Source organism: Amblyomma americanum, chromosome 5, assembly GCF_052857255.1.
Source record: "Amblyomma americanum isolate KBUSLIRL-KWMA chromosome 5, ASM5285725v1, whole genome shotgun sequence".
NCBI lineage: Eukaryota > Metazoa > Arthropoda > Arachnida > Ixodida > Ixodidae > Amblyomma > Amblyomma americanum.
Window position 1 is genome coordinate 167746385 of NC_135501.1, and position 23484 is coordinate 167769868.

General features: G+C 47.2%; 1 protein-coding gene across 3 annotated transcripts in view; it reads right to left on the reverse strand.

Annotated features, from left to right (window-relative positions):
• LOC144132998 (protein-cysteine N-palmitoyltransferase HHAT-like) overlaps positions 1-23112 on the reverse strand; it is a 39818-nt gene extending 16706 nt beyond the window's left edge. The window contains exons 1-6 of one of the 3 annotated variants that reach the window (XM_077665780.1): positions 22916-23112; positions 17955-18037; positions 14818-14897; positions 6013-6123; positions 3376-3570; positions 1778-2017 (exon numbers count right to left, since the gene is read on the reverse strand). In XM_077665780.1, coding sequence (XP_077521906.1) covers positions 1778-2017; positions 3376-3570; positions 6013-6123; positions 14818-14897; positions 17955-18037; positions 22916-22974 — 768 coding nt within the window. In that variant the 5' untranslated portion in view covers positions 22975-23112. The remainder of the gene's footprint in view (positions 1-1777; positions 2018-3375; positions 3571-6012; positions 6124-14817; positions 14898-17954; positions 18038-22915) is intronic. The other 2 variants (XM_077665782.1, XM_077665781.1) reach the window with 2 other exon arrangements.
• Between the last annotated feature and the right edge of the window lie 372 nt (positions 23113-23484).

Sequence of the window (23484 nt, forward strand, 5' to 3'; positions counted from 1 at the left end):
GTGAACTACCGCGGCCGTGTACCATCCCCCGTGGTGAGGGCCGGAGGCGTCCACGTAGTATAGACACCTGTTTTGTTGCCATAATATCGGGCTAGCGCTTCCGCTCGTGCCAGGCGCCGACCATTATGGTCTTCGTGTGACATGTTTGCTGGAAGAGGCCGCACGTGGAGGGCACGTCTCCACAGTTCCGGGATGCGAAACCTGTCTTCCATTGGAGGGGTGTGTTGGATATGGAGTCGAGCAAGAAGGCGGCGACCCGACTCCGTTAGCGACAGGCGCGTGTACTGGTTTGTAAGGTGCGCCTCCCGGAGCTCCCGGAAAGTGTTCACCACCCCAAGAGCCATAAGCCGGCTGTTTGAAGTAGTGATGGGGAGGTCAAGGGCACGTTTAACAATTTTGCGAAGGATGACCTCAAGGGCGTCCTCCTCTTGTTTCCGTAGGTGGAGATAAGGAGTCGAATAGAGAATTCGACTAGTTACGAAGGCGTTTGCCAGCCGCAAGGCATCCTTACTTCGTAACCCTCCGCGTTCGTTGGAAACCCGGCGGACCACGCGGCCCACCTGGTCCCCCACCTTACGGAGTTTGGCCAATGTAGTGTCTGGCCGCCTGTGTTTGTGGATGTAGAGTCCGAGTACCCGTATCTCATCACTTTCGCGTATGGGACCGCTCTCAAGAGAGAGAGATATTTTAGTTGTGCACTTCTGTGAGGGGCGGAGGTGCACAAATTCCGATTTTTGAGGGGAACATTGAAGACCGCAGCGGCGGGCGTAGCGGTCTACTATCGTCGCCGCTGTTTGCAGGCTGGTTTCAATGTCTCCTGTGCTGCCCTGTGTGGCCCACAGAGTGATGTCATCGGCGTACAGGGCGTGCTGCACGCCGGCGACACCACCCAGCTGGGCCGGCAGGTGCATCATGGCCAGATTAAAGAGCAGCGGGGAAAGTACCGCGCCTTGAGGGGTTCCCCGCGTGCCGAGTAGGTAAGGACCATGGTCTCTATCTTGAATTCGAATGTAGGATTGACGATCCATTAAAAATTGGCTTATGTATTGGAATGTGTTGAGGCCACAGTCGGTGTGACTTAGGTTAGTGAGTATGATCTCATGTGTTACATTGTCAAATGCCCCTTTAAGATCCAGGGCGAGTACTACCCGGTCATTATGGGGGCATTCGAGGAGGTCAAGGACTTCCCGATTGAGTTGCAGGAGGACATCCTGTGCGGATCTGTGTGGGCGGAATCCGAACATGGTGCTCGCAAAGACTTGTTTGTGTTCAAGATATGTAGATAACCGATCCCGCACCATCGTCTCCATTAGTTTGCCCACACATGAGGTGAGAGAGATGGGGCGGAGGTTATCTGTGTCAATTGGTTTGCCAGCTTTAGGAATAAAAGTCACCAAAGCCGTTTTCCATTCGATTGGCAGGGGGGTGTCCCCGCGCCAAATCGCCAAATCGCATACCAGTCCCTCCTGGAATACGCTGATGTCGTTCCGTGCTTCCCACGCGCAGGCTTCAGTCGACATGGGCGACTTTTGAAATAACATATCAGCTTCATTTCTGGTGACAAGGTTTCTAGACTTTCTGTTCCCTCCTGCCTTTCAGGGTTAAAAGAATTATTCAGCGATTTGCATTGGCAGATTCCCCAGACTATAAAACCGCCTTTAACATTTATCGAACGACGTTTACTTTCAAGAATCCTGACAAGTTTCAAGGACGGTAATTTTTTATATAGTTTGCGATCAGTTATCGTGCAGCTACGCAAGGAGGTAAAATGTCGCACCGAGGAGAGGAAGTCGTCGTAGTTCTGCACCGGACCCAGGAACAGAGGAGGCAAGTAGACAGCGTAGGACAGCGTCTTCCAGTAGCTGGGCAGGTGTCGCCGCCCTCTCCTGTTGGCGGCCATCTTGTACTCGCTCCGAGAGTTGCAGTCCATGCAGAAACTGAGGCAGCGCAGTACCGTCCAGTAGAAGGCGACCACGGTGACGAAATACGAGCTGTGACCGTGCCTTTCCAACACGATCTGTGAACAGGTGGTGGTGGTAGTGGTTTTTTTTATTAAATTAATTGTAAAAAGGAAGGTAAAGATTTGTGCTAGCCCCGGCATCTGCCATCAATACTGAAGCACCTGAGCTGGGGCTGCGAACAGCCGCAAAAGCAGTTATAATGATCTGGCAAGAAGTGTGTACTCAGTGATGTGCTACTGTTGATTGATTGATCGATTGATTGATCTATCGATTGATTGATTGATTGATTGATTGATTTGTTTATTTGCTTAATGATTGATTGACTGAGAGATCGATCGGTCGACCAATTGATTATTTGGTTTACTGGTAGGTATATAAATTGTTTGAGTAGTTGGTTTATTGGCACATGGACCAATTGCTTGGTTGATTTGTTTATTTACTTATTGATTGATTGATTGATTGATTGAGACTAACCTATTGGTTGGTTGATTTGTATATTTACTTGATTTATTGACTGAATGATCGATCGGTCGATCGATTGATTGGTTTACTGGTGGGTATATAAATTGAGTAGTTGGTTTATTGGTACACTGACCAATTCGTTGGTTCATTTGTTTATTTATTTATTTACTTACTTGTTGATTGATTGATTGATCGATCGATCGATCAATCAATCAACAGTAGCACATCACTGAGTACACACTTCTTGCCAGATCATTATAACTGCTTTTGCGGCTGATTGAGTGATTGATTGATTGATTGATTGATTGATTGATTGATTGATTGATTGATTGATTGATTGATTGATTGATTGATTGATTGATTGATTGAGCTGGAGCGCACTACCGACACGAGCAAGAAGTTGCGCGCCGGGACCGCCCACTTGAAGTTGTTGCATGAACTACATCCGAAGGCCACGTAATGGTCAGCTTCGAACCTCGCACAGACGTGCAAGTTAATGAAAAGGCGAAAACTGCAACCATTTATAAGTTTTGTCCAATATACCTTGCAGACGGTAAAAGAGACAGCTAGAGGAGACACCCTGTTTTGCGTGTTTCTTGTCTAAAACGCCGCCTGCGCAAGCTTTACACTTAAATCGACTTCATAACCTGTGCACATGAGTGTCGTACTTAGTTACAAATGCTATGAATGGCCTCTTATACTGTCCCCTCAAGCGTCTTGAACCACGGTAGCTTGTTTTACAGTTGTGTTAGTAAGGGAAGTGACTGTCGCGTGTACCCGTGTACAGCTACGGTGCCTGCTGCGCGAGGGTATATTTTAGGGGCTGTGCTCAACGACTCCTTGCGGAGCTTATATATGCCCATGTAAGAAGCAAACACCGACTCCTTAGTACGCCGGAAGTCACTGATACACACCCCGTAGGAAATGGCGCACCAGAGGTCAATGTACTCACTGTGAATAAGTCGTACCCGAACAGGTCGAAGTGCGACACCATGAGGAAGGCGACCAGGTAACTGAGCACGGGCAGTCTCAGCCAGGCCAGTGCGAAGAAGACGGCGTGTTCGACGACGAAAAATACCGCGCTCGGCAAGCCCAACTCGAGGGACACGAACAGTAACGAGTAGGCGGCGTGGTAGTGGGGCACCAGCTGCGAATTAGTAGCAAACGTCTCGGAGGGTATTACAATCAATCAATCAATCAATCAATCAATCAATCAATGAACATTTGTTTCACCAGAAAAGTGTACAGGTGGTGAAAAAGGGCGGTGGAGAAAAAGCTGCAAGTTTCGCAGCTTGACAAAAGCCCCGTCCGCCCTTCGAGCAGCGACAGGCTATAGTACTACATGTAAAAAAAACGCGCATGCACACACACTGATAACAAAAGAAAAAAAACATGTAATCGATGCTGATCAAGAGTTACAAAGACAGAAATACCACTCAGATCTGTCATTTGTGATAACATATGTTGAACAGAAAACAGTGACGAAATAGCGCATGGTTGTCAAATATGTAAATCTTGGAAGGCAGATGCATGCAGTACACAAGAGACACAGAGAAACACGATTGCACTTGTAATTGAATATTTCATTCATTTTTGTCTAGTAAAATGTGGTGCATATTACCTACAAGAATAATTCTGTAAGGCGCCGATTATTTTGTGTAAATACATCAATACCTAGCTGATCAAAGTAGTTTATTAGTTTAGGTAGAGTACAACTTGCCCGTTGCCGACCGTACTCTGTGCGTGAGAATGGTATTTGCCATGGGGGTTGGTGTCTATATGGGTACACGTAGTGGGAGCGTTTGAGATGTTTGAAGACGCAATGAAGACGCCCGTTCCTGTGCGTTCGTGATCGTTAGTCACATATGTCGTGGTTTCTGTGGCGTCCCAGTAAATTAAGCATCCCCATGCTGGTTTCAACGCACGAGGGGCTGCAGAGCACGTGAAAGAGCACATGCTTAAGAAAAGACGGTGAAACAGACTAAGCGCGTGACAAGGGGAAGAGAACGAGCTAAACTTATTAAATCGTTTCCCTCGTGTCCAATTACAGAGCACAGGCAGTCCATTAGGGAGACCACACCTACATTTCCTGTGTTGAACATGACTTTCCCCTGCACCATCGAGCTCGCTAACGTTGTTGAGGGGACACGAAGAAAAACCTCAGAGACAAACGAATTGCGCTTGCAGCGGCGTTAATGCCGATGGTCAGCGCTAGCTGTTTGCGTTTCGTGCTTTCAGATTTGCTTCTGCATTGTATTGCGGCGTTATTTTCCGAATTCGTAATACCCTCGGCTTGTTGAATTTTCCGCGTCCTCACCTTTCACTTGCGAGCCGCGTCATGAAAACGAGATTCTACTGCGAAAGGATCGGTATCGTTATATCGGTATTACTATATTATTATCCACCCGCCGCGGTGGCTCAGTGGTTAGGGCGCTCGACTACTGATCAGGAGTTTCCGGGTTCGAACCCGACCGCGGCGGCTGCGTTTTTATGTAGGAAAAACGCTAAGGCGCCCGTGTGCTGTGCGATGTCAGTGCACGTTAAAGATCCCCAGGTGGTCGAAATTATTCCGGAGCCTTCCACTACGGCACCTCTTCTTCCTTTCTTCTTTCACTCCCTCCTTTATCCCTTCCTAGACGGCGCGGTTCAGGTGTCCAACGATGTATGAGAGAGATACTGCGCCATTTCCTTCCCCCAAAAAAAAACAATTATTATTACTGCGAAAGGCTGCATGTCGACATGTGCTGGTAGGCATGCTGTCGGATACGCTCTGGTAAGGACGCTGCCAACAACAGCGCCACTGTGTCTTCTTGAAGTTTGGGGTGAAGGAGGCCGGGACGCGGCTTCATTGCGGAAGTAGTGGCCGCCATCTTGGAAACTGTATATCCCGGCGAAAACAAACTCGTTTTCCTAGTCCCCTAAGCGACACTTGCTCTGAGCTACACTGCGCAATCTCTGCCGGGTGCCCCATCACCCCGTAAGCCAGCCAATGGCAGCGTTTCAATTTCATGACGCTGTGAATGACACTGCACTGCACGCCGCGAACGATACCGAACGTTGTCCGACGGACGGGAAAATCTGACGACAGCGGCTGAGGGCCCGCTCAAGCGAAGGGTGCAACCCCTACTGAAAAATGTATATAGGTTTGAACGGGTCAGCAAATAGGATTATGGCACATTTGGTTTGGCTTTATAGGATGGGCGTCCCAAAGCGGCTCAGTCTATGAGGGACGCCGTAGTGGAGGGCTCCGGATAATTTCGACCACCTGGGGTTCTTAACGGGCACTAACAATGCACAGTACACGGAATTTTCACATTTTTCCTCCATCGAAGTGCTACCGTAGTGGGCGGATTCGAACCCACGACTTGCATGCACTGTGTTATGTAAGTGCACGGTAATTAACCACGGGTAATGGTAGTTATGCGGAGCCCTCCACTAAGGAGTCACTGAAAGGCTGGATCGCTTTGAAAGCTTCTTCCTATAATGTTAAACGAAATGTGCCATAATCCTATTTGTCTCCTATTGAAACCTGTACACATTTTTCAATAGCGACGCAGTTCAGGCATCACAACGGGAGCACAGGCCTCACCGAAGGCGCAGCGTGGCCGAGTAGCCGGCCGATGACGGAGTGCAGAAGCAGCCAGGGCCAGGCCTTCACCATGAACAGTCTGCCTTCTCTCCACTCCTCGTCCGAAAGGTCCTGCGGTCGTGTAATAGACGCGCAGTCTTTGTCAAAAGTATGTATAACAAGGGGTCTGCTTCTGAGCTCTGCAGCGCGGCTGCTCTTGGAAACTCAATTCAATTCATTTTATTTTGCCAGAAGTTTGGAAGGGTATCTGGGCTAAAAGCTGTGAAATCACAGCTTTACATGGCCCAGACAACCTCTACAAGACAGTGCCGACATACTTATTAACAATAGTTAAGAGAAACAATGGAAAGATCTAGAATAGCAGATACTATACAATATTAACTTTGAGTAGTATTCAAAACACAAACAAGCTTAGTTTCTAAATATTATCAGAAATAACCCAAGAATACATCATACATACATATTTGAAAAAAAATGTTGATTTGTACAATCATAACTGAAATCAAGATAGCATACAGGTACGAGAAATAATAGGTCAGTGAAGTAAACATATATGAGAAACGCGACTACTGATAGTTTGGAAAAGGGTTATTGACGCTGTTTAAATGAAATTATCTTGGCATATTGATGCTTATTTAGTATTTGTGGGAGGATGTGCTGCAATGACTGAAATTGTAGATTGTGCGGAAATGCGGAGTATGCCATAATTCAGTACTACGAGTAGGTATAACTGTTTTTTTTGGGCGTAAGACTTGCAGTTTGTACCAAAAAATTCTTCTGCTCAGTAGTTGAGAAGAAGAAAGAACGCAAAATACGGAAATCATATATGTTATTAGCTCTGACCATTTTGTATGAAGGAAATAGCTTTTGGGTCCAGTGTAGGAACGAAACATTGGCAATATAGCGAATGGACTTTTTTTGTAGTGCAAGTATTTTTTCAATGTTTGTTTTTGTTGTGGTAAGCCAAATAAGGCTACAGTAATTTAAATGAGATGAAAATAAAGCGTAATATATTTGCAGCTTTAATTTCGTGGGGAGAAGTGTTCGGCAACGAGAGAGTTGGGGTCCCGGAGTTGGAAACTCCGGGACCCTAATCTCACGAAGGCGGGAGGAACTTAGGTCCTCAACCCTCCCAAGCCTACACACTAAACAAATTCTCACCCTTAAGGGTGCAGATCCCCTGTCCCCAGACGAACACCCTTTTGGGTTCTAAAAAGGGTGCAGAGATCAGCAACCTTCAGGAAGGGTGCACAGCATGAAAGTTTAGAGGGCGCGCATCAGTCCAAGGCTTTTGCTTCAGGGGTGGATCAATGTGGAGCACTCTTCCAACATGCATTCGTAGAGGTGTTATGGAAAAATAGTACCCTTTAATGAGGGTGCAACCGTTACATCCTCTAAATTATCATTAAGTGCACCCTTCCTTAAGGTGCTTATCTCTGTCCCCTTTTTTAGCATCCAACAATAGGAAATGGGTGTTCGTCTGGGGACAGCTGATTTACACTCTTAAGGGTGAGAAATTGTTTAGTGTGTAGGACTGTCAGATGTCCTTGAGTGTCCCACTACTAAGCTTGAAAGCAAACTCCTTAGGCTGCATATTTTTTACAAAGACTGTACGTACAGGGTCCGTCAAAAGTTCCCAGACAACAGGGTCTGCTCTCGAGCGCTATAGTCGGGCAGTGCGACACCCCCGAAGCCCCAAATCTCTATAGAGAATAGGGAAAGTATCGTCCTCACCGCTGAGAACCTTGATAGCTTTATAAAGTTATTGTTATCGTAAGTGGCAGGATATGCCGCTGAAAAGCAGACCCTGTGGCTTGGGAAATTTTGACCAGCCCTGTACATACGTGATGTGCTGTATAGTTCCCAATCGACCATGCTCAAACAAGTCAATTCACTCATGTCTTCGAGCGTTTCACACTGGGTTGCGAATTGGAGGCGACATTTCAGTATTGTTCTTAAATGTTGAGAGATAGGAAACAGCGAAACTGATATATTTATCTTCAATATCACAGTAGCAATAGTATACTATTAGTAGTAGTAGCAGCATTTCAAATTGTGCCTATTGACCTTACCTCAATGTAGTCACTCATACCTGGCGGTTCCTCGCGTTACAGCGTTAAGGAGCTCGTGTCGCAGAAAAGCCGGTGTCGTCACGTCTTTGGCCGTGAACGAAAAATGGTCCATCTCGGTGGACACCTGAACCGCATCGTAAGCGAAGGGATTTTCCTTCCCTTACGGCGCGGTACGGGTGTCCAACGAGAATTGTGAGACTGGCGTCATTTCCTTTCCTCAAAACCAATTTTCATTTCCATTTCCTTCCCTTATGGCTCGGTTCGGGTGTCCACCGAGATATATGAGACAGGCGTCCTTTCCTTAAATTGTCCAACGGGCCACGCGTCGCGCCGAACGGGCGTTGGCTGGCATTCCGTGGACTCCTTGGCAGCGCTGCAACACTCTGTCGCGTCTCTCTTAAAGACAAAGCTTAAGAGTCCTCCAATTTTTTTTTCTTTTCGGCACTATTTTTATGTAATTGAAAAAAGAGCCTTCGTAGCATGTTCTATGTGTGCTCGCCTCGAACTCTGAAATATTGGTTCGATTCTCCGTATCTCCACAACATTTACTTATTTGTAGATTTTCGTATTTCGTAGTACGACGCCAATGGCCCAAATAGCCGACACCGTCTTTTCTGCGACACGAGCTCCTTAACGCTATCGCGTTAATAAAAGTTAACCCGCCGCGGTGGCTCAGTGGTCAGGGCGCTCGGCTACTGATCAGGACTTCCCGGGTTCGAGCCCGACCGCGGCGGCTGCGTTTTTATGGAGGCAAAACGCCAAGGCGCGCGTGTGCTGTGCGATGTCAGTGCACGTTAAAGATCCACAGGTGGTCGAAATTATTCGGGAGCCCTCCACTACGGCACCTCGCTCTTCCTTTCATCTTTCACTCCCTCCTTGACCCATTCCCTTACGGTGCGGTTCAGGTGTCCAACGATTTATGAGACAGATACTGCGTCATTTCCTTTCCCCAAAAACTAATTATTATTATAATAAAAGTTTTCACTAAAACTACTACTCAGTGAAATGAGTCAGGATAGTAGCTTCTTCCCGCAATGCGCTCGCTTTTTCTATTTTACTAAACCCTTGCTTCTCCGTAGTTTACAGGCATGAAATTGCATGCGGTAACCCTGTAAACTTCGTTACGTATCTCTTTATTTTTAATGACTAACTTGAAGACTAACGCAGGATCTGACATGCACCCATACTTCAAGTCAGCTGTGCTCAAGCACTGAGGAAAGTGAGAAAAATATGAATGCGTTTGCTCAAAGTGCCAGTGCCTCTTTGAGCGCCCGTAAAAGTGGCAAGGCCTGTATGCCGCCTGCAAAGATTGGCTCCATTGGCAGTTGTCAGCCCTCCCGAACTCATACGAATATTTCATTCGACTTTCTAGAGCATGAGTATATTTACGGTACACTGGATGCTTTCGGTTTCCCACCTTCTTTAGTGCTACTTATTGAAGAGATGTACAGAGATATTTCAAGCACTCTGTTCCTCGATGGCTGGGAAAGTACCGCATTTGATGTTGGCCGCGGCGTCCGTCAAGGTTGTCCGCTCTCCCCTCTTTTGTTTGTCTTAGCATTAGAGCCTTTCCTTTTGGCAGTCAATCACCATTCTCTCATTAGCGGTCTGGCATTGCCAGGCAGTGAGAGTGTACGCGTCACTGCTTATGCAGATGACATCACGCTATACTTAGCTGATGAACGCAGCCTGCTCGAAGTTTTAAACGTTTTTCGAGAGTACGCCTCCTTGTCGGGGGCTGCTCTTAATTATTCCAAGAGTCATTACTTTTTTGTAGGGTCACCTCAGAGACGTATAACGAGTACAATACCTTTGCAGTGGTGTGAGCAGATGCGCATTTTAGGAGTGACCTACGACTGTGCTGGAGTATGGGATGGTATGTGGTCTTCGGTCGTAGAGGGTATTACAGCTCGCGTGCAGAGGGCACAGACCTTTGACCTTCCTCTGCTTGAGAGGCGCTACCTGGTTCAGTCGGTCGTGCTGGGTGCCTTTTGGTACCTTTGCCACATTGTTAAACCACCCCTGCGCGTCATAAGGCGGGTGCAGACTACAGTTTTTTCTTTTTTTTGGTCAGGCGGAACCGAGCTTGTGCCTCGTGCTGTTCTTGGACAACCACGTGAGAGAGGTGGTTTTGCCTTCCCAACGTTGACCATCACGTCCTCACTGTTAGCATTGAAGTGCATGTTGCGTATCCTGCTGGGGGACGCGTCTCCGGCGCGAACCCTGGCGCGGTACTTTTTGGGCCCTTCCTTGCGCTTTTTGGATCCCTCGGCCCCAGTTAATCATGGTCCTCAATCAGAGAAGCCTACCGCTATATATACTACGGCAGTGGCCTTTTTCAGGCATGCAAGCGCTGTAGCACCTGACGTCAACATCCTTACAGACCGTGTCGTGAATATTATGGGCTCGCTGTTGTTGCCTGTTGTGCCGGCGGCTCGCCGCTCACCGATGCGCCGCGTTCAATGGGCGCGCATAACATCGACGCCTCTCCCAGACCATCTACGTGACTTTGTGTGGAAACTTGGTTGGGCAGTGCTGCCTACTTGTGATCGGCTGGAGCGGTGGGGCGTTTTACGCTCCAGTACCTGTCCGAATTGCCCGCTTCCGGAATCTAATCGCCATGCTACAGTCACCTGCATGGTAGCACGTGTCTTTTGGCGCGCCGTTCATGCGGGATTCCGTGGGCAGGGCATTTCGAGCTTTGTCTCCCGCGGCCGCTTCCCCAGCGGCCGTTTTGCTCGCCTGTTAATTGTTGCAGGTCTTTTTAGTTTATGGCGCAATCGATGCACCGCGGTCGCTGGTGGCTTTCGACGCCGAGCTGTGTGGCCAATACTTGGCCGTCTTAGAAGGCAGCTGATCAGTTTCTTGTCAGAGGAGCTCTTTTTCTTGGGAGAGGAAGAGTTTCTCCGGCAGTGGTCATGCCCATTCATTTCTGTTAACAATGAACGTCTTGTTCTGGTCTTTAGACCAAACTGGCGCTAAGGTCTTCTTCTTTATTCCCCCCCCCCTTTTTTTTTCCGTGTCAGATTTTTCCGGTATCACTCACTGTTAATAATCATGCCACGCCGCTTTAAATCGCACACAAGAAATTCCTGTTAGTTATTCAAAGATGTTTTGGCACTCTAATTGGCTCGCCTTACATGCTGAGCGTCATGTCAACTTGTGAATGTCAAATGTATCCGGTAACCTTGGCATGTGTACATATGTAAATAAAATTTGTTCTAATCACGAATATTTCTTGCCCAAATGCGACATGAAATGCGAAGCGCGAAATAGTGGCAGTTGAACACGAGGCTTATCGGTAGCGGAGGAGAGACAGGTGGACGGCCTCACTTTTAAGATCTCTCGCGCAACCCACGCGGAGGAGATAGCAATCGCCCTCGCGAGGGGCCTGTCGGTTTTACGAATACCTCGAAGAGGAGCTCTCATTTGGACTCCAGGACACGGGCTTACCAAGGAACGAGGCCGCCAACTCGGCCGCCAGCGCAGACCCTACCGATCTGGATCAGGACACCTGTCCTCTTTTAACATTCAAAGATATATCCGCTTAATACCGGGATTCGCACCGCCAGTACCCGCCTCTTCTTAAGGGGCTAGGGGAAGCGGGCGAAAAAATTCTTTTTTTTAAAGCGAAATTTATTTCCCCATGGCATCAGTGATGGGTGAAGGTGTGATGAATGATATAGTAGAGATTAAATGAATGGAAAAAGGTTAGCTCATTTGATGAAGTCCAGTAGAGAACGATGGTACGGTCCCTGCGTCCAGGGAATGTGTGAAGAAGGGTTGCTTGGTGAAAGACCTGCTACCATCAGGTGCCGGATCCTTGTAGGCTTGAGAGCTGGGCATTCCCACAGTAAGTGATGAATGTCGGCCTCAATGTCCTCGTGTTTACATATTGGACACCCTGGCCGAGGAAACAATTCTCGGTACTGAGGCCACTTCCGAGTGATGGCTGGTGTGAGGGCAACCCCGACCGGGATCCTCCTAAGCGCAACCTCCTCTGCACGGGTAAAACCGCGGGGGAGGGTTACCGCACACGGAGGAATGACAGCACTGGTGCGGCGCCGGAGGAGTTCCTTTCTTGATGAAAGAAGGGTAAAGTTGTCCAAATGAAGGAGCCGAGGCGGTGATGAGTTTGGATTCGCAAGGCGAGTCGCTAAATCTGCCTAAGAATACTTCTTAGACTCTTTACTAACACTCTACTGTGCCCGGCGGTTGAGAGAGAGAGAGAGCAAACCTTTACTAATGAAACAGAGAGGATGAGCCGGCGCGGTTGGTGAATGCCGACATCTTGGTCCGCGTCCCTAGTCCGGGAGGGATGCCGCAAGATCCCGACGCGCGATGGCAGCTTGTGCCGTCGCAGGCGAGCACTCGAGGGGGAAGGTCTCCCAAGCCTCTTCAGTGGGGGTAGGGTGCGAACAGAAGTGGGGACTGTGTTGACAGGCCCACACCATGTGGGGCAGAGAACAGAGCTCGTAACAGTGTGGGTACAAAGGATTCACTTTTGGGTCATAGCCAGCAGCCATGGCGGGACACCAGGATATGTGTTCGTCTGTATATATATAGCTGTCGCAGAATGCGTTCGTCTGCCTTCGGCAGCCCCTTTGCCGATGGAGGAAACTGGTGATGTCTGTCTTTGTAATAGTGGACGATTTCTTGAAACCGCAGAAGCGGTCGGCTATAGGCCGTGGGGAGGCCGTGGCCCGTAGGTGCCCGGAGGATAAGTGCTCGGGCAGCCGCATTCGCAGCTTCGTTACCACAGAGTCACAGGTGGGCCCGCGCCCACACGATGCTTCCAGGCGTGGGTTCGGAGTCTGTAACGGCGTTGTAGAGTATCTCGTAGGCTAGAGGACATACCTCCCCCTTGACATAGCTCTCGCAATAATAATAATAATTGGTTTTATGGGAAAGGAAATGGCGCAGTATCTGTCTCATATATCGTTGAACACCTGGACCGCGCCGTAAGGGAAGGGATAAAGAAGGGAGTGAAAGAAGAAAGGAAGAAGAGGTGCCGTAGTGGAGGGCTCCAAAATAATTTCGACAGTATACACGGACGCTGCCGTCTACCCGTGCGGGTCAGAACACGCAGCCGCACTGGTAGTCGTAGACAGCAAAGGAAGAATGCTAACGAGCGCCGCAGCAAAAGTCGCGGGCGCAGCGGAGGCCGAGGAAATTGCCGTCGCGCTGGCGGCAGCAGAAGGCTACAGAACCAATCGCCCACTCAACATACTAAGAGATTCGAAAGAAACGTGCAAAAACTATACAAAGGGCAGAGTCAGCAAAACGGCCCTTAGGATACTCGGCGGGGTAGCCCCTGCAGGGTTGGAAAAACTCAGACACAATTTAATTTGGATCCCAGGCCACGCGGGAATAGAAGGGAACGAAAGGGCAGACAGCTTAGCTCGAGGGGAAGCAATCCGAGCCGGGCAGTCACACGCCCCGGGTCTTCATCTTCACGCCTGCGAGGGGGGATACACAGAACTTTTAAACCTATGCAAAGGCGTCAGGATTAGATACCCGCCACCACACAAAGCTCTGACAAAGGAGGAGGCCACTGCTTGGCGCAGATTGCAAACGAACTCCTTCCCCAATTTATATATACTAAGCAAAATGTACCCACCGCAATACAGGGACGCCTGTCCGTGGTGCGGAGCCATACCCACACTCTACCACATCACATGGGAATGCGAACGTAACGAGGCATTTCCCAAACACAAACACCCGAGTGCGGAGCAATGGGAGAGCCGTCTCACCAGCAGCGAGCTCACGGCCCAGAGGGCCTTTATAAAGCACGCGACCGGTGCAGCACGACTCAGTGGAGCCTTGGAATGGGGGCCCACCCTTGCTGAAAGAAGTCTCTAGTCGCCGGCGCAAGCACGAAGACGACGAAGCCTTCGATCCGCGAATCCCTTTGGAAATCAATAAATGTTTTCACTCACTCACTCACTCGACCACCTGGGGATCTTTAACGTGTACTGACATCGCACAGCACACGGGCGCCTTAGCATTTTGCCTCCATAAAAACGCAGCCGCCGCGGTCGGGTTCGAGCCCGGGAACTCCGGATCAGTAGCCGAGCGCCCTGACCACTGAGCCACCGCGGCGGGTTAACTTTCCGGTGTCCAACGGGTTCAGGTGTCCAACGATATATGAGACAGATACGGCACCATTTCCTTTCCCCAAAAACCAAATATTATTATTTAATATTATTTCCTTACGGCCCGGTTCGCGTGTCCACCGAGGTATGTCACAAAGGCGTGCTTTCCTTTACTTAAAAAAATTTATTTTCATTTTCCTTGCCTTACAGCACGGTTCGGGTGTCCACCAAAATATGTTTCCTTTCCTTAAATTGTCCGGGTAAAGGGTCGCACCGAAGGACGATGGCGTTCCGTGGATTCCTTGGCAATGCTGCAACACGCTGTCGCGTCCTGCTTAAGCGTCCTTAAAATTATAAAACAAATTGATTGATTGATTGATTGATTGATTGATTGCTTGATTGATTGATTGATTGATTGATTGATTGATTCGTTGGGAAGCCGTGGTCCTTCTTGCCAGAGCGTGAAGCATGTAAAATTTTACGCAGCCTATCGTAAAATAATGATATAAAATTATTAACCTCTGGCACCATTGCAGAACACCAACCATACAAGCTTTGCCATGAAAGTGCCATTAGCTTTATCACTGGAAATACGCAAAATGTACCAACAGGAACGAAAGCAAGACAATGCATCTCACCCACTTCCTGTCGACGCCGTACGGACTACGTCTCACGTCGACGCTAAACATGTAAGGCAGCTGTTTGGGAAGGCTTGTACCTGGAAGAGACGTGCGCGATTCCAATGTCTTTGCTCCCGTACAAAGGAAAAACAATAATTAACCAAAGTACGCTGTCACGCACCTAGAAAATTATTTATTGTTCTTCACAACAGTGCTTCCGAATCTTCGAGAAAATCAGCGCACATTCTAGGCGGTCAACTTTTCCGGAGCCCTCAGCTACTGCGTCATTCACAGCCCATGTGTCCCTCGGGACGTTAAACCCCACATGCCAATACCAACCTTCAACACAAGTCATCTGCTATATTTTGAAGAGTTCGAATAAAGCATATTCCCGATGGCTTTTGGTGCAAGCATGCCTGGTGTTTTAATGCATGCAAAACCTTTTCCAGAACTTTCTTGCCATAGGAATTGCCATAACGCGCTGTAATGCTTGGGATGCGTGCGATCAGACTGGAGGCCAAACATTAATCGAAATTCCATGACAATTTTTGTTTTCAAATAAATTTTTATACGCGATGAGAAAATATGTCGACACAAAGGAATAGACCTTAACTTTGCTGAAACGCTACACTTTTCTTCATTAAAAAAAACGGGTATCGCATCAGGAAAAACGTCACATTTTGCAGAATTGCAAGCTTGGATTAGCGCAGAACGAAACATTACATTTTGAGGAACCTGAATCTTTTTATAATTTTTTCTAGGCAAAAAAATCTCAAACATCATTCAAAAAGTAATGTGTTCCGACAAGAGCAGCTGTCAGGATATTTATGAGACAAGACGGAGTAGGAACTTGGCTCTGAAACCTGTCCTTAATTTTTATCGCCCCAACCTACCAACATGAGAAAAAATTCGTATTACTGGATGGACAAATTATTTTTTCTGGTTGCACGTAGAAATCCGCTGGAATTCAAAAATTTCGAAAAATGGTCAAATTTGATATACATTCACAAGCCTAATTACCAATTCACTTTCCAATTACCCTGAGAAACCTTTCGGTTTTTATGGTCATTTGGTATGTTTTTTTTTAAATGCGAATCAAATTTGGCAGATCGCAAGTCACAAAGTCTGTTCGAGAGTGTTAAAGAGCATTAATATCGGAAATTGCACTTATGAGGCATGCGACGTTAAGTAGGCGTGAAGCACTTGTTGAGGATGATAAACCAGTGCCCAGTCGTTAATCATACCAGACAATTCTGGGCAAAAGCATTTTTGAGCGGGAAACCGTTTATGAACGCAATTCTTTCATATCACGTAAGATTTCACTATCACAGTCAATATATCCGCAGATCACCCGATGGCAGTCTTGCATTCTTTTTTCTATCAACGTTTTTGCTATCGGCAAAAGCGTTCGCCATTGGTTTTCTGTGGCAGTCTCAACTGTTCGATGCGATGGATGGAAACAATTTATAAAAGAAAGATTTTGCTACATATCAGAAAAATGGATCATTTTCTTCAATATTTCTATAATATCTTAGTTTTTGCAATTTTCAAATTTTTTGGCCGAAAATGTTGGACATGGTGCTGACGAACAGCACTCTATGCGCAACGGAAGATATGGAGTCTCGCTGCGTGTTAACGCCTGCCATTTGTAATTGTCATTTACAATCCTCGGAGGCCCTTCCTTGGTTCGAATCCCATCGGCGGCGTATGGTTGTTTTTTCTTCTACTTTCTTACCAATTATGTTTCAGTGATAAAATAAACTACTAATTTCCCACTGATCAACACTACAAATTAATAAAAAACTATATAAAACATTCCCCTATGCTCTTTGGTTTTGATGACTGTTAGCTTCCTTCCTATGGCGGCTCGAATTTGCTACGCGTAATTAACACATAACGCATAAAGTAACGCATAACATAACGCATAACGCGTCATTCACACATGACGCATATCGTCGGATAGGGAGTAGCTGCTTGCCTTACCTCTTCAGAATTGCCTACGGCACTTGCGTGCAAGCGTGTGCCATCATCACCAGCCATCTTAAATCTACCTCTTTCCCTCTTTCTTTAATTTCTTCTTTTCATTCCTTACTGGGGAGTATAGACCATAGACACACTTATCTGCCCGACTTTTCCTCCCGGCACTGAAAACATCAAGCGTAGTCACTGGCATACGAGCATCGTTATTGGAGAGATTTAGCATAGTGTACTAGATTAATCAAAAGCCAGTGGCAGGCGCAGTGGCAGGTGCAAGATCTGGTCTGAGCACTGCGCGTGCACAGCAGGCATACGTTGCTCCGTCTTTCCTATGCTAAGTCTCTCTACTGCCTCTAAGTGCTCAGTCTCAGACACTGGCTTCCATAGCTACTAGTAGTAATGACGAGAGAAGAGGGAAGCTCCTCGGGCGTGCTAAGGTACAATTTTTTATCACTGATTACTCCGCCGATAAGAAAAAACGGCTGGGGTTCAACATGGCTTGAACCTAGTTATTCGAGCGAAAGCTCTGTTAAGCATGGTCCCCACTGTCTCAAATCAAATGTCAAGGTCAAGGTCAAAGGTCAGGTGCCCAATGGTCATATAGATTATCACGTGGTCATACTTCCATAGTTTGGGCCATACCAAAGAGCATCTCAGTCCGGTTTGACCTTGTGAGACATTGAAGGTTATGGTCCCATCCACATCTAAATGAGAAGTTGTACCCCGAGGAGACCCGTCGCGGTGGCTCAGTGGTTAGGGCGCTCGACTACTGATCCGGAGTTCCCGGGTTCGAACCCGACCGCGGCGGCTGCGTTTTTATGGAGGAAAAACGCTAAGGCGCCCGTGTGCTGTGCGATGTCAGTGCACATTAAAGATCCCCAGGTGGTCAAAATTACTCCGGAGCCCTCCACTACGGCACCTCCTTCTTCCTTTCTTCTTTCTCTCCCTCCTTTATCCCTTCCCTTACGGCGCGGTTCAGGTGTCCAACGATATATGAGACAGATACTGCGCCATTTCCTTTCCCCAAAAAAACAATTGTTATTATTATTATTATTATTCTGGCGCCAGGAAGTTCCGCACGCGGTTCCCCTTCATAACCATCTGACATTGCAGTTCAGGCAAAAGCTGCTCGAAGACCTGAAGGCTCTCTTGCAGCAGCTTAAATATGCCAGACTTACTAACTTCGCCGGTGACGAAGCGGCCCAACGCGTATGACAGTAGAGCAATCCACATGAGCCAGTGAAATACACGGGTGCAGCATCTGCAGGGAGAAAAAGCATTTGTTCAACCCGGACTTCGTAGGAAAAAAAGCTAAGATATGATATAGGCTAGCACATCTGCTTCTTTGAAGCTGAGCTCGTGGCATGTTATGTGCATCGCCAAACTAATGCAGCATTTTTGGTATTAAACTTTTCATCTGAACGAGAACATCGGCGGAAGTCCAGCTGGCTGGGTTTTATATAACAAAATTGAGAAATGCACACGCCAATCGATAATTTATTTTAAGCCCAACGTTTCGAGACCAACTCGGTCCCTTCTTCAGGGGCGACTGATAGGCGAGCAAGCGGAACGAGGGAGCGGGCTTCCCTTCTCCTTGGCAAATGCCATTAGCATACGCGAAGGGGCGCGTTCCTAGCTAATAATAATATAATAATAATAATTGGTTTCTGGGGAAAGGAAATGGCGCAGTATCTGTCTCATATATCGTTGGGCACCTGAACCGCGCCATAGGGGAAGGGATAAAGGAGGGAGTGAAAGAAGAAAGGAAGAGAGAGGTGCCGTAGTGGAGGGCACCGAAATAATTTCGACCATCTGGGGATCTTTAACGTGCACTGACATCGCACAGCACACGGGCGCCTTAGCGTTCTGCCTCCATAAAAACGCAGCCGTCGCGGTCGGGTTCGAACCCGGGAACTCCGGATCAGTAGTCGAGCGCCCTAACCACTGAGCCACCGCGGCGGGTGTGTTCCTAGCTACAAACAGGACTCCGGGAACGCTCCCCTGCCTTATATAAGACGCAACTGTATAAGACTGTCTTGTATAAGACGCAATCGTTCACGAAAAGACACTGTTCAGGACAATTGGAAGAGTAAGTCATTCATGTAAACAAACAGTAGTAGGACATACGCGCAAGGGAGCGTTCCCGGAGTCCTGTTTGTAGCTAGGAACAAGCAAGCAGTAGTAGGACATACGCGCAGGGGAGCGTTCCCGGAGTCCGGTTTGTAGCTATAGGAACAAGCAAACTGTAGTAGGACATACGCGCAGGGGAGCGTTCCCGGAATCCTGTTTGTAGCTATAGTGTTCCTAGCTACAAACAGGACTCTGGGAACGCTACCCTGAGCGTATGTCCTACTACTGTTTGTTTACATGAATAACTTACCCTTCCGATTGTCCTCAACAATGTCTTTTTGTGAACGATTGCGTCTTATGCAATACAGCGCAAAGTGCATCGGACTGCAAGGCTATTCAAGATAACCTCGATAAGTTATCGTTATGGCGCTGTGATTCGCTGATCGACATTAATACGTATAAGAGTATGCGCACGATCTTTTCTACTCGCAAAGCGTCTGCATGCATCTATACTCTCGTCGGTGAGTACCTAAAGAGAGTGTCTCATCATAAGTTTCTCGGTGTGCACCTAAGTTCCATACGTGGATATCGACAATGCATTATCGTCGGTTGCAGACGCTCCTCGTGTCTTCGCTGATGGCCTTTGTGGTCTTCTATAGTAGGATACAACTTTAAAAAAACAGCAGTCGTTGACACCGCGCCGCGGTCCGCGGCGTCCTGTATATTGCCCCGCTATTTAATCACAACAGTAAACGAAATCAGCTTTTTAACGCTTGACATTATCGAACAAGCCAGGTATGAAAATTCTGGAGCTTATCATTTTTTGCTTGTGATTAGATTCTTGTTTAGGTAAGAATAAAAGTTTTAACAATGGACAACTTTTTGTCGTGGAGGAATTCTGTGTGGCGGTCCTGAATGTGGGCGGAGCTTCACTGCAGACTTAAGTCTGCAGACTATAGTCGGATACAACTTAATTAAGCTGTATCCGACTATAGCAAAAACGCTAAACTCATCGTGTGACAAGCCCTCGTTAGGTGTAAATTAGAATATGCGTCTTCAATTTGGAACCACCGTTCCAAACTCTGACTAACCGCCTCCAGTCTCTACAGAATAAAACAGCCCGTTACACTCTATCGAATCCTAGCCGGACATTTAGAGTGTCTCGCCTCAAGAGAAGCTTCTCTCTTCCTGACCTGTTTGAGAGATTTAATATACCAATGCAATTTTTTTTTCGCAAAGTATTTTACAATATGCCTCATTCAAGGAACCCGTCTTTGTTTTCAGTCGTAGCCATATCTCTGCTAGAACCGACCACTCTTTCAAAGTTTTCCTTCCATTTGCGCGTACACCTTTGTTTTCTTCCCCAGCACTTCTAACTATTCCATTATGTAACAAACTCCCTGACTCAGTTTAACATACAACTAATTCCAAAAATTTTCGTTCTGCGGTCACTTCCCCCTTTAATGTTTTTGATTATCCTGTTTGCATTTTATCCGTTCGCTTGTCACTGTTTCACTGTCTGCGGTCAACGACCTTCTTGAGCGTTTCTAGTTGTCGTTTTTCTCAAAATATTGTTATATTTGCGTGCCCAAATCTGTGTAACGTCGGGTGATGTCCGTGAGAAAACTCCTATGCTTTACGTTGTCCCCCTAATGTGACGGCCTATGGGCCTTTAAAGGTGGAACAAATTATCATGATGGCGACGATGATTTCCTTAGTTAAAGCATATCTCCCAAGAAGAACCTCAGGAAGGCTTGTATCTTTGTGTAGAAAATGCTTCCAACAAGACACCCGCCGCGGTGGCTCAGTGGTTAAGGCGCTCATCTAGTGAGCCGGGGTAACCGGGTTCGAACCCGACCGCGAGGCCGTTTCGATGGAGGCGAAACGCAAAACGCGTGCGATGTCAGTGCACGTTAAAGATTTCCAGGTGGTCGAAGTTACCCCGGAGACCTCCACTATGCCACCTCTTCCTTCCTTTCGTCTTTCACTCCCCCTTTATCCCTTCGCTTACGGCGCGGTTCAGGTGTCCACTGAGATAAGTGAGACAGTTACTGCGTCACTTCCTTTCCTCAAAAACCAATTTTCATTTTTTTCCAACAAGGCGTTTACACACCATTTGGACCCGCCGCGGTGGTTCAGTGCTTAGGGCGCTCGGCTACTGATCCGGAGTTCCCGGGTTCGAACCCGACCGCGGCGGCTGCGTTTTTATGGAGGCAAAACGCTAAGGCGCCCGTGTGCTGTGCGATGTCAGTGCACGTTTAAGATCCCCAGGTGGTCGAAATTATTCCGGAGCCCTCCACTACGGCACTTCTTTCTTCCTTTCTTCTTTCACTCCCTCCTTTATCTCTTCCCTTACTGCGCGGTTCAGGTGTCCAACGATATATGAGACAGATACTGTGCCATTTCCTTTCCCCTCAAAACCAATTATTATTATTATTCACCATTTGGCAGCCTTTAAAATATTTCCTCCTTATTTTCTCTTCTTAGAATCATCTTAAACAACGCAGAACATTTCTATGTATACCTCATTAGTTCCATGCCTCCCCTCCATGCTCCCTTTTCTTAATTATTTACACCATATTTACCTTTTCATAAGGTTAGCAGACAAATTGTTTTAAGGTTAGTATTTTTACGTGTCTGGCTTGTGGGAACACCCAAACCAGATATCATTCCTCCCGGAGACAGGTATGCTAGGGAGGCGTTTTTTTTTCTTTTTCATACCAATTTATTTCAACCTGAGAAGCACATGGACACTACATATTGGAGAGAATCGAGGTCATGTAGCTGGTGTAATATAATGCAATTACTAAAGGAGACAAGTGCAAAAAGTATGTATATATATTCTAACCAATTATCTTTCAGCGACAATATATTTACACCATTAAATTAGCATTGGTCAACACTACAAGAAAAAAAAATGGAAACATTCCCCTGTGTTCCTTGGTTTCGATGACTGTTGGCTTTCTTCGTATATATATATAGCAGCAAAGGTTACAAACAAGCAAGACACAACAGAGATGTAACACTTCAGTGTGCTGAAGAATGACCAAGAATAAAAAGAAGTTTCTGACACCGCAAAACAATAAAGGCGAATAAACTATAAGGAGAAAAAACAGTTGCCGCCACCGTCTGGAAGACGTCGAAGTAACGAGCGTTATCGGTTTGGTTTATGGGGTTTAACATCCCAAAGCAACTCAGGCTATGAGGGACGCCGTAGTGAAGGGCTCCAGAAATTTCGACCACCTGGGGTCTTTTAACGTGCACTGACATCGCACAGTACACGGGCCTCTGGAATTTCGCCTCCATCGAAATTCGACCGCCGCGGCCGGGATCGAACCCGCGTCTTTCGGGGCCAGCAGCCGAGCGCCATAACCACTCAGCCACCGCGGCGGCGAGCGTTATCGGTTTGGTTTACTAGAATTGATATGAATGAGATTAAAGTGAGGTACACCAACGTAAATACGAATTTGATATCTTGAATTTATAAGTGGCGTCACCAATCAATCCCCAATTGGATATATCAGTGACGTCATCAATCAATCACCAATTTGATATTCTAATGATGCCACCAATCAATCACCAACTGGGTTGCTATACCGATTTACTTTGGGGGCCGCCATCTCGAATTCTTCGAACTTAGAAAATTTCACGCCGAAGGGAGGTGGTAGCTAGCAGACCACAAGAAATCGAGAAACGTGGTGAGTAAGAGCTAACGCTCTTAAAAGGCAAAACAATGGAGACTTTATGACAGCAGCAAAATTGATAATGATGTGCAAACAGTACCGTTGCATAGTGGCCTGGCGACACTTCCAAGGTTTCCTAACTCATTCAATTATGTTGTTTCATTCAGATAAACTTCTGCACCGAAGCCGACGAGCACGAAAAAGAAACGCGACCATGTTTTTCCAAAGGCAGTTATACAAGAAAGAGCATGTAGCAGCTGTTACCTAGTGAATTCCGGCTGGCACGAAACCCGTTTCCATTACCTTAGTAAGGATGTTAACAAGGATACAGCTGGCGGAGAATCGAGGCAGCAGACGACACCAGTGCTACTCAAATAACTCAGTACCTTTGTTTTGAAGAGTGGTCCTCTTTATCGATACTCGTAGAGCTTTGTTCCGCAGCCATCGAGCAAAACTTTGAATATGGGTGAGCACTCCGGAATCACACGCAGCGACTGGCTAAATGTCCAGGCTGTGTCTAGCGAAACCCACCGCTGTGCCGTCTGCAGGCTCTAGCCGTCGAGAGAGTTTATCGTTTCGCAGCACAAAAAGAGCGAATGAACACAGCTGTTCACACGACCGTGATCTTAAGAAGGCGAACATTAGCGGTATAATGTGTGATCGTGCAGTTGATTTCATTTCTTTTTTTTTTTTCGCTTTAAAGAGCGTCCAAGGCATTTAAAGCGCGGGCAGCGATCTTCCCCTGTCGTAAAGGTCAGAAAGCGAGATCATGTGTCTGCAAAGAAACAATCAGTCGGATCCGTGATGGACTACGGAAAACGTAGCGCTTCTTCGGCGTCTCTGGCGTAGACATGCCGAGACAAATGCCAGATGTTGAGAGCTTGGCAACCACGTTCCCGGGCACCGTCACGCGATGAGTCGAAAGAGGGAGAGAGAAACTTCATTGGCGCCAAAA